This window comes from Episyrphus balteatus, chromosome 4 (assembly GCF_945859705.1).
Source record: "Episyrphus balteatus chromosome 4, idEpiBalt1.1, whole genome shotgun sequence".
NCBI classification, from domain to species: Eukaryota; Metazoa; Arthropoda; class Insecta; order Diptera; family Syrphidae; genus Episyrphus; species Episyrphus balteatus.
The window spans coordinates 325,845-337,401 of record NC_079137.1 but is presented as its reverse complement, the minus strand read 5'-3'; the positions used below and the strand labels follow the sequence as shown (position 1 = coordinate 337,401).

The window sequence follows — 11,557 nt, the reverse complement described above, 5'->3', positions numbered from 1 at the left end:
TTTTAGGGGTGGTTAATGTACTTATATGCTTCAAAACTATATATACACAACAGCAAAACAGGACTCCCCCATTGTGCAAAGTATAGGAAAATAGATTGAATAAATGATGTCCTGGACAGAAGTAGCCTTTTTATATTTGATGTCCCACTTACGACCCCAACAGCAACAACTGAACACCAAGTATAAATAAAATATATTATCATTTATCACAAATCCATTATTTTCGGTTCGAAAAAAGGCAACAAAAAAATATGTGCTTAACTGAACACACACAACAACAATATACCTGCATATTATTCCCATGCCTTTGATGAATGTTACCGCTGGGATCTAAACAATAAAGGTTTTCCACGCTTTTAGGCTCCAAGTATATGTGTATACCCAATCAGCCGACAGATTTTAGTGTTAATCATGAAATAATAATTTTGGAAATCCCGATTCCCTTTGCGGTCATAAAGCTCTGGCCTTATTGCCAAATAAACTTTGATCATGGTTGTAACTTATGATATAAGAACTATGAGTGTATTCTCCCAATGAGGCGATGGCGATGGCGACGATGTGACAATATGAAGAACCGACCCAGAATAATTATTATTACGATTACTATTATTCACAAGTTAATAAAATGGTTGGCAATTAAACAGCAGAGCAAAGCAGAGGGATGCTATGAAGATGTCCTGTGTTTGTATGTATATGGGTCCCCTGACCAAAAATGAATATCGAATGACAAATGAATTGGTAATCAAAAGCGTCCTGTCCATTTCCCCATTTCCCAAGTCCAAGCTATATAGCTACAGCCCTAACATCATGATTCGTTCAAATTCAGCATTTCACCATCATCGCTGAGCCTGTGAAATCTATCCATTTCATTGTAGTTGTTGTCGTCGTCATCGGAAATTGGATCAGAGAATTGTGCTTTCCAAAAGGACATCGATATTAATTAATTTGGTGAACCTGAAGGGATATTGGGGCCGTTCAGCAAAACGTTGCTTCTCGTTGTTGGATTGTATATGAATGTTGGATGTTGGATGTGGAGTTTATCATCAGAGGAGTCTCTTGCTGTAAGTTTTGTATACTTTTGCTGCTAAATAAAGTGAACAAAGTTTCTTGATTAAATTTGCATTCGGATGTGTTTCTGCTGTTTCTGGATTGGCGGGAATCTCTGAGGATTTTTCGGTTGACATGAGTGTGTTGGTCAGGTTCTATAACTGGACAAGCAATTCATTGTGACCATTTATTTTGAAGTACCAACTTAATGAACACTGTATACGATGGTAGGAATGATTATAAAAAAAGAATGTCAACATTTGAACAAATATTTGACCCGATATTTCATAATACCTTTTTCGAAAAGTTTACAAATTCAAAGTTCAAGTTGCTAAAGGTCCCTCTTTTGAGAGCCTGTATGTGTATTCAAGTATTCTGCTGATAATACAAATTTGAAAATTCATGATGATGAAAAGCAATTTTCTTCAAGAGTCATTGATTTTTTTTTTCATATTTAATCAACCAATCATTGTGTATTGCTGCTTTTAAATGGTAGGTACAATCCATGTTTTGGCCAAATATAATACAAATACTCATTCACTTTTTCACTTTTTATGCTCAAATGAATGGCATCAAATCTATTGATATTACCTAGAAATCCAATTCTGTTCCCTAGCAGTAAATCTAACATAAGCTTACACCACTTGAATCCCAAGCTTTAGTAGTGGCTGTACGACAACGAGTAAATCTACAAGTACTTGATCTTGCTGAGTTGTTTTTTTTTTTTTCTTTTATTTTTTTATTCATTCATTCCTTTTGGTTTTGCTTTTTTTTCAACTTTTTCAACACAATGCCACTTCACCTAGAAAATCTGTGAAATTGAATTTCATATTTCATGAAGTCAGACAGAACAAACAGTTTCGAAGCAGGCGTTTGTCTGTCTGTCAGTGTTCAGGAATAGTGTCACAGTGAATTGTATATGCCGCCATTGGAAACTCAAGCTGAGGTGTTTTTTTTAACTTATTTTTGTGTCCTTTGTATCATTGCCTTGCAAATGAATCCCGGTACCTTTTCTGTGTTTTATACAAGAATTGGATACCTTTTTGCCTTCTTCTCTAAATCTATCCCAATCCAGTTGAAAACGAAGACATAAGACATAAAGTTAGAAAATAGAAATCCTACAACAAAAGAATGAGAAGAAGAAAACCTTATTGTCACGATATAGTGTAAGTGTATACATAGTAGTTTTTTTTGTTGAAACGAAACGTAACGAAACGAGAAGAAGAAGAAGAAGAAAATTGTGAAAGACGAGAATCTAGGGTAAAACCAATTTAATTTCAAATTTAAAATCAAATGATGCAGGTTGGCTAAAAAGATTTCACACAAGTTGACACTTTACACGCGAAATCAATGCGGCCTCCTGCAAATCCTTGCAATGTGCTTAGTCCTGGTGTTGGTAGATGGTTATGGTGCTGGTGCTGGTGCTCCGTCGTCGTCTAAAGTCTATAGTTGTGCACTTGGGTGGAATAAAGTAAATCCACTTCACTATATCTTTGGGAAACGTAAACTCATTCACAAGTAAAATATCTTTCCAACTCTGAAGAATGTCATTGGATTTCCATACCAAACAGACGATGGATACAATATCCTTATATACCTATACATAACAAATAGATGTGAAATAAGACGAACCAAAACATAAAAGCAACACACAAAAAAAGAACGTATCCTTGCTTTGTACATTCTATAATTTATTCTTTTGATTGTTGTCGCGAATCTCTAAAGTGCTTGAGTTTTTTTTTTTTTTTTTTTTGTAAATAAAATGGTTTCACGAGTACATGATTGTTTATTTGAAAATGATTTCCCATGTGGGCAAGATTTCCCTTGAATATAATTATCATTTTTAGAAATTTTTACAAAGTCTGTTTGCTAAATTATGCTTGTATCGTCGTTTAGATAGAAGGCTTTCAAAGATTTTCTTTCGCAATTATGGTCTCAATTGCAACACTGATGTGAGTTCGACCAAATACAATACAATGTTGTGTGACCCTTAAGCTGGTTTAAGATTTTCGTATGGCAGTTGCATAAATGTCTTTTAGTTTTTTGATGAAATCAAAATTAAATATGTTGCGTATACACCATAGTGACCGTGTTAATTAAAGCCTTATAAATTGTTAAACAATTTGTTTCTTGTATTAAAAATAATGAAGTTATCAACTAAATTGATTCGTTTCAAATGCAAATTTTAAATTTTACATTATTTTTGTTAATTTTGTTCAAATAACAGAAAAAAAGTAGCTATTCAAAAGTCAATACATTTTTCTTTAAATGGATCTCGCAACATTCAAAAAATATTACCTTATGTTCCGCGTTCTTATTTTCAACATCTGTCCGAATACTTAACGCGATTACCAAAAGAGCTTAAGTGTTTTGTAGAGCATAGAAATCACTTCTTAAAGAAAAAATAGAATAAAAAGAAGTACCCACCAGAAAAAAGGGTCTTTCGCTTGTATTCATTAAAATTGATTTAGCAACCATGGCACGTAGAACAATCGGTTTAAAGTCATTTTGTAAAGAATTTATGAGGAATGGGTTGTAATAACTTTTCTATCGAAGAACTTAAAAGATTTCTTTTTTTTCACGGAGGGTCACTACAGAGTTTTGGTACCTTCAGTTTTATTTATTTTTTATTTTATCTTTCTCGCTAAATTTTTTGTACCTTAGATTGATTTTCTAGAATTTGAAAAAAATGTCATTTTTGATAAGGGTCGAATATGGAATAAGTTTAAGTTCTCTTTAAATGTTTGTTTAGTAAATTATTGAAAACACACATATTTTTATCAAGTTCAGATCTTTATTATAATTTAGAAATATTGTTTCGTCAAGTTTTTTTTTTTTCAGTTTATAAATCAATTAACTTAATGGTCGCAGGGATTAAAATAAAAACGAAACAAATCTCAATATTTTTTGACAGCCAACAAATGAGAAATTTTTTTTTTGCTTCCTAATTGATTTTTAATCTCATAAAAAATTTTCACAATTGTAATTTGTTTATTTTTCAAATCATAAAAACAAGAAGTTCAATTTTCAATAAAAAAAAAGAAACCTAAGAATGCTGACCTGGTTCTAAGGGGACAAAGGGTCATTTTAAATCCTACACTCTCACACCTACAAAAAATTCAATCCCTTTGTATTAGATACAGCGGTATTAATATGCCGTCTAGCATTTCATATATCCAATCCTGTCGTCTGTACAGTTCAATGTTTTACTTCCAGTGACCGAAACGTTCTCCTTTGGGTAAGCACAATGAGAAGGGATTTAAAGTGTCGTGTAAAATATGAAAGCATTTTCTTATCTTAAAAATGTCCTGGTTACAGCTGGTTTGTTAATATGGCGTTAATTTTGGTGTAAAAAATTCAATTTTTCCCTCTATCTATGGGGAACCATCAAAACCCTTCACTATCAAACTTTGAAACAAATTGGGTCTGTGGTTTTATGTTTTTTTCGAATCATTAACTAACATTATAGGTAGGGCTTTCAATAACTAAAAATTTTAACAAAATCGATGATTAACGCATTGACGATTCATGGATTTATAATTCTAATTGAGAATATTTTACTTTTGATAGCATTTGCTATTAATGTAAAAGTAAAATTTTATCAGAATTTTTTACTCAGCATTGTGCATAAGTATCAATAGAAGCCAGCAGAAAAAAAAAACTTGAATTGTTGCGGTAAAGAGTGGAACAGAAATGAAAATTCTATCCACGATCCAAAAGGAGAAAAAGCAACAAAATTATTTTTGCCTTCTCAGCTTTTCTTTGAGTTACCCTAGATCGACCATCGTCATCGTCGTCGTCCGTCCATTCGTTCGTTCGTCCATTTGCAGAGAAAACCCCAGCATTAGACAGGGACACATCATCTGAAGTCCAGTCGATTGCAGTTTGAACTCCTTTGGGTCCGAACCAAGGTGGGTTATATATTGCTCAACTGTTTATAACCACATCGAAATGAAAATGCCTGTTTCAGATATCCTTGTTCTTGTTTTTTCTACTTTATAGGAATGGGTTAAGCATATAAGGATATGTGTTTTGTACTTTTTTTATTTTTGTTTTTTTTTTTTTTTCATCTCGACAAAGAAGGATATTTGTGGAATACTCACGTAAACATATAAAATCCTTCACAGTCGAGAACGTATTCGGTTTTTATTGTATGCCAAATATGGAATAACCAAAACTATATCTCCAGATAAGGATATCGGCAAACGGATGCTTTCTCTAGCATATAGCAGCACATACCTACTTATATAGACAAAAAAGTTTGTACCGTGTCACCTCTGTTGATATTTGTTTTGTTTTGTTTTTTTTTTTTTCTTTTTTTTTTGTAGTTTAGTCGTCTAGAAAAAAGGGATGTGTGAGATAAGAAGTTTTTCCTTAGACGAAGTTAAGCAGCAAATATGAAAGCAATCTTTATTTGAGGAGACGAAATTGAAGCCACTTAGGGGTTTTCTTATTGATATGACACATAAATGTAAAAAAAAAATACATGTATTGTACACAAATGCAACACCAGTGAACAAGTAAGCGTAATTCTTTTTTGAGAATAACAGTATTTAAAAAGAATGCTTAGATTGCACAATGTGATAAGATTATTTCTGGTATTAAATTGATAAAGATTTTTTTCAGTAGAAACACATTGAAAATAAATTTTTTTTAACTAGACCCACATATTATTTAAAACAAGCAAAAAATTAGTAAGCCGCAAAAGTTTATCAATAGCATTGCTGATAAGAAATTATTCTATTAGTTTAAATAAAAGTACCTTCTACAAATATCTCTCCAACGCATTAAAGTGATAAAGTAGTAATCAGTAACGCGCCCCTTTTTTTAATACTTTGTATGTTAGATAGAGGCAAAAAATAAGTGATACATACATATTACCATATAGTTTAAAAATGAATGAATAAAATTTTGTCAACTAGGTACTTTTCAGTAGCTGTCAAGCTTTTGAGGTTAAACTTCGATGTCATTTAAATCAACAATTTTCAATTTTCAGTAAAAACAAAACGAAAATGCCAAAGAATGAAAACCAAAATCAATCTAAAACAAGACAAATAAAACACAAAAGTACACTAATTTCAAGCCAATATTAACATAATATCATCACCATTACTATAGATAAGCAAAAATAGAGGCAAATATTTGTTATACATTTCTGAAAACAAACCACAAAACCAACCATTTCCAACCATCACCCTTATTTTCGAAAGTCAATTTTCGGTAATTTCCAAACTCTGAATATATCTAGAAGAGAGTTTACTTCTTAGTTCGTTTTTATGTAGTTTGTGTGCAGAGGAATATTATTATCTCTTATTGGTATTTCTGCTGTATAAATAAAATAAGTGTGTGTGTGTGGCTAGAAGTATAGTTTGTTCGATTTTCAAAGTAAAACAAACAAAAGTAAAATACCCTACCTTAAGGAACTTCTTTTGGTGTGAAATAAATCGTGTGCGGAAAGTATAGAAAGGATTTTCTCCAGAGAGCAATTTCATACCTTTTGGTTCAGCTTAAATCCATCGTTATCGATTGGTTAATGGCAAAGGTTGTAAAGTAGACTATGTCGGACGTTTGGTTTTATAAAATATTACCAAAGTGAAATCAAGGGAATTAGGGCGGGTGATGCAGAAGGATATTTTATATATGAAAAAGGACCTAATGTATGTTTGTGATCATTAAATTATCTTTATGGATGCATTCAGTCGAAGATTATACATCATAAAACGTTGAAAATTAATCAAATATTATATTATTTGAAGATTCATGTGAAAAAGATTGCCAATTCTAAATGGTATTTAATCTTTTTACCCCTAACTGAGAGATATCAATTTTTGATAAAGTTTATGATTCTTTTCAATGACGTCAACGGGGGCTTGACGCCAACATACATATGTACATGCATACAAAAATAAAATAGAGTTAGATGTTTATAAAATTAAAAAAAAAAAATATTTAAACATTCAAAAAAATATCTTTGTTTGTTAAATCATAAAAAAAAAAACAATAGAATGACTTTCAAGAATTTTAAAGATCAAAAATATAATAAATTTTCTTTGCTAACAGTGAACTGAATATATGCGATAGAATCATATAGATTAAAATAAAAAATTTTAAATCCATATATAAAATACAATTAAATTTGGTTTGGTGCACCAGTGAAGCAGGAATTAATCATTTAATTGTATCCAAAGGTAAGAGATACAGAACTGATATTGATAGGGATGTAAATTTGCGATAAGATTTTTTATCCAAAAGTAGCTACGATATCAATTAATGATATAAGACTAATTTTCGAAACATCGTAAGGACGGCAATTGATTTGAGTTTAATTATTTTACAAGCTTACGTACAATGAACTGTTTCAATAAATGCAATTTACTTCATAAATATGTTCGAAGCTTAAATTGAGACATTGCAGTATTCTTTAGGGTATTTATCTTCTAACAATCAATTTCATCATAAAGTCCTAACGCTAGTTAGTTTTGAAAACATTTTATTACTTCACACTTTTATTAAATTCTTAAGCCTGAACTACATAGAAAACCATCATTAAATTTTGTTTTTGTTATTTTGTACTTTTGTTTACTTTTTATACTTTTTTTGACTTTGTGTTTCGATGTAGTTCTAGCTCAATACTGTGACTTGGTACTAATTACAGAAGTGGACAAATCTAAAGAATTAAACAAAAATTTCGATTTTTAAAGAATTTTTAAAAAGCCGTATCATTAAAAAAAATAGTATCGAATTGCATAGCTTGAAAGTCCATTTGAAGCTAGAAATCTCTTATTTTAAGATTTTAAATTTGGCAGAAAATCCATTTTATTAGTACACTGAGGAAAAAGCCACCATAAAACAACGTAAAATCAATGAAAAACACATTGATTTAACTTTTATTCGGAATGATTTTGCGTTGAAGATGAAAATTTTAAAATCAACGTGGAAAAAAGGTAAATTTTTGATTGTTTCGTATCTTAAGTCACATACATAAGTCAAAGTAGTTCATCTTTGAAACAAAGACGTTTCAACTTCAATTTATTTTTTCCCTCAGTGTAAGTATTTTCAAAATTAAGTTTCTCAAAAACCTGGCAAGCTGAAAAAAAATTTGATTTCAGAGTCCGACAAACTATCGAAGTTCAAAAACGTTGTTTTTTCCAACTTCTTGAAATCAACATAAAATTACTCCAATAATAGTGCACAAATATTTTCTTGAAACGCCATCAAAAACTTAAAGTTACTTCCTTTTTGGCAAATCTATTAAATCTGTGGCAATAAGACAGAGTAGCTTATGTCGACTTAAGAAATTTTTGAAAATTTTTGTCTCTACATTTAAGCGTGAATCTTAGCTTAATTTCTGTAATTTTGTTTTTAAATTAAAACTTATATGCAATGAGTAAATGCAGATAAGAGTTGACTGGTTTTCAAACTTTTTTTTTTGACATAAGCTACTCTGTTTTATTGCCAAAGAAATATTCATTCTTACCCCTTTATTTTTTTACTTTCCTAAATTCATATATTCAGTTGAAAACCCCAAAATTGAATATACCACGGTACTGGCATTTATTAAATACTTTTCTTATTTTGCTGAGAGTAATTCATAGATAGGTGATTAATATTACATACATGTATGTACATTTTTAATATTTCACGGTGTTAATATTTATTTGACACCAAAACTAATCTTCCGTTCATTTTGCCATAACGATATAATAACTGCTAATTCCTCAAACAGTTTTATAAATATTTGATAATCTTATATTCGGAACATAATTTTTACACTTTGGAAAGTCCTTGGGTGGCGATACCATCTGATTTTGGTTTCCAACCTGTAGTATTAATCCCATACCTATAGCCAAATGCCATTCATAATGACAATGCATAAGCCAATATCCTACACAGCAAAAACACAATCATTAAATATTAGAATATCTAGCAGATAATCGTAAAATGCAGAAGACACGATGTGGTAGGTGGATGTGCATTGTGCATTTACCTGGATTACTGGCCCGGAATCTCACGACAGCAAATCCGCAGCTCGGTATGGAAACTGTATCCTTAAACGGTGGTCTATCATTACGATAACTCCGCGGCAGACCTTTTTGCCTTTCCATTTGCATTGCTCTGGCTACAGTCATGGGTAGACCCAACGGATGTTGACCCAGTGCCGTGACCATGAATCGATAACCATGTAAATGGAATGGATGATGCATTCGACCAACGGCTGTAATTAAAATATACGATTCATGATATGCAGTTCGCAAGGCAAATAAGCTGTCATTAAGTTTCCCTTACCAGTTGATTCGTCCACAATTACCAATTCAACAATACTGTTCCTTCGAATCTTTATCCGATGGATGCACGAACACAGTCTATTGCCAATGCAGTGTTTTGGCCAGTGGTATTCATCACAGTATTGAGATTCGTCGATATCTTTCGGCTGGGTAAGAGGTGGCGAGGCCGGAAATACCAAACTTAAATTATTCACCGCTCCAACAATGGTTAAGTTGTCTTGCAAGTCTTAAAATGGAAAATAAACAACGGCTTTTGTACGATAAGTATGTTTACTAACTCGAAAAATGTGGGAAGCTTCCTGGACGAAATACCTCCTCATTGGGAACGGGAAAGTTGTGAAAGGCTAAAAAGAACTTATGATCGGGTCTTTTGTTGAGAAGTTCCTCGTCTGCTTCGAGTGCAGTCAGCTCAGTTATGCAATGGTCATTACTGCCTCCTTTAAAGCAAGTTGCATTGGGATGGTTTAAATACTGAAAGAGAATTATGATGAAGAAATCCGTAATGCAAGAGGCCAGGACTTACAGTTCCAGGCGGAAAGGTCTCGTTGTAGGCTGGAAAATCAGGTTGAGGCCGGTCAATCACTTCCTCATTAGCATCGTTCGTCTCATACCTCAGCAATGCAAAGGACTCTGTTGGATTTATCGCACAAACTCCCAACCCGCACACTCTGATCCAAAAATCCCCCTTTGTATAGTTTGCCGTGAGAATGAAATCGTATCTCTCCCCAGAATTACTAACAAGTGTGTCAAAAGGTCGTGTTTCGACATTATAGGAGTCTGATGATATAACTGATAACCCATGTCCTTCAACCTTTGACAAAAAAGAAACACAATAAAAAGGCTCTGTGATTCAATGCTTTTTTTTCATACCTGCAGTTGAACTGGACAAGCATGACTGATTGAATTTATGATACGAAATCTGTATTTTTTCCCAGGCTTAACCAAATACTTCGTCACTGGTACTTTCGTGTGATTCAATGTCCTTGGCTAAGGTGGGTAAAGAAAAAAAGAAAATTAAAATTTCACTTAATAAGCTCTTTGTACTGGAAATACATTAATATATGTGCCACGTCCATTGATCAAAAGCGAATTGGGAAATATCCCTCCTGTCGATGGAAGTCCTGGAAACAATTGTTCGCCGTAATCATGCATCCAATCCGAAATGAGTATGTAATGTTCCGGTAGGTCAAAGTCATATTCACTCGAATGAGCACCTTCGAAATACGTCTCTCGAACAATTAAGGCTCCATACTGGCCATTTACTTTATGATGTCCTACAAAATCAAAAACGAGCATTTATAAGCAAACTTCTCTTCTCATAGCATAATGAAAGTCTTTGCAATCTGGGTCAACCTGAATGGGAGTGATAAAAGTGTGTTCCTGCTTCTGAGGCGGAAAATGTATAACGAAAAGTGGATGCAAATGGAATGGGACATTGTGTAGTATACGGAACTCCATCCATGAAAGGTGTGTCCCTCATATGTAGTCCATGCCAATGAATGGTTGCTGCAGTACCATGTGCATTATTGACCACATCGACAATTATGAGGTCTCCTTGGCAAACTTGAATAGCAGGTCCTGGGATCATGCGATTAATACTCATTACTCCTTTTTCGACACCGTCACCAACAATGCACTGGGCATTGTTACAGTCTTCAACAATTCCCTGAGCACATTTACCACATGCACTTTTCCCAAAAAACAAAATAAAAAAAAATGAATTGCAGTAAAAATAAATACAAAAAACTACCTACACTCCCATTGCTTGGTAATGCTCCAGAGTGAAGTGAAAATAACACATTCTTTGGTCATTTGGTCTGCATGGCCGATTGCAAAGCTCTCCAGGATACCTCGAAACATTCACATAGAGTGTCCTTAGTGCTGAATCAGTATCATATAAGTCTTCAGGAAGGACATCAATGTCTGGGATATTGTTGTCTTCTTCTTTATAGTCCTGTCCCAAAACCACATTTATCAAAATAAATAAACTCGCAGTAGTTTTTAAGAACATTTTAATAAAATAGTTCGTTCTTTGCGATTCTGAATCCAACTGAATTGCGAATGATCTTTGCACAACAGCCAACACTTGTACTTATGTGTCTTTACAAATCCTTGATAATGATTTGGAAAAATACAAGCGTATGTCTTTATACGCCTAATCTAAAGGCAAATTAAGATAATCGTAGTTTACAGCGAATTATGAATGAAATAACTGTTTTTCTCTG

General features: G+C 32.8%; 1 protein-coding gene across 1 annotated transcript; it reads right to left on the bottom strand.

The window, feature by feature from the left end:
- Positions 1–8,577: 8,577 nt before the first annotated feature.
- Positions 8,578–11,418, bottom strand: LOC129918065 (uncharacterized). The gene is made up of 9 exons (XM_055998401.1): positions 11,087–11,418; positions 10,686–11,020; positions 10,386–10,606; positions 10,203–10,319; positions 9,856–10,143; positions 9,611–9,803; positions 9,334–9,558; positions 9,035–9,262; positions 8,578–8,932 (listed from the first exon to the last, which is right to left on the bottom strand). The coding sequence occupies exons 1-9, from the start codon at positions 11,341–11,343 to the stop codon at positions 8,766–8,768; spliced, it is 2,031 nt and encodes a 676-aa protein (XP_055854376.1). The 5' UTR covers positions 11,344–11,418; the 3' UTR covers positions 8,578–8,765.
- Between the last annotated feature and the right edge of the window lie 139 nt (positions 11,419–11,557).

Excerpts from the sequence above, each read along its gene's own strand:
- LOC129918065 (XM_055998401.1), bottom strand. The coding sequence starts at position 11,343 with ATGTTCTTAAAAACTACTGCGAGTTTATTTATTTTGATAAATGTGGTT. Across the intron at positions 10,607-10,685 it reads CTTTTATCACTCCCATTCAG|GACATCATAAAGTAAATGGC; the intron begins GTTGACCCAGAT and ends TTGATTTTGTAG. Across the intron at positions 10,144-10,202 it reads CTTGTCCAGTTCAACTGCAG|GTTGAAGGACATGGGTTATC; the intron begins GTATGAAAAAAA and ends TTTTTGTCAAAG.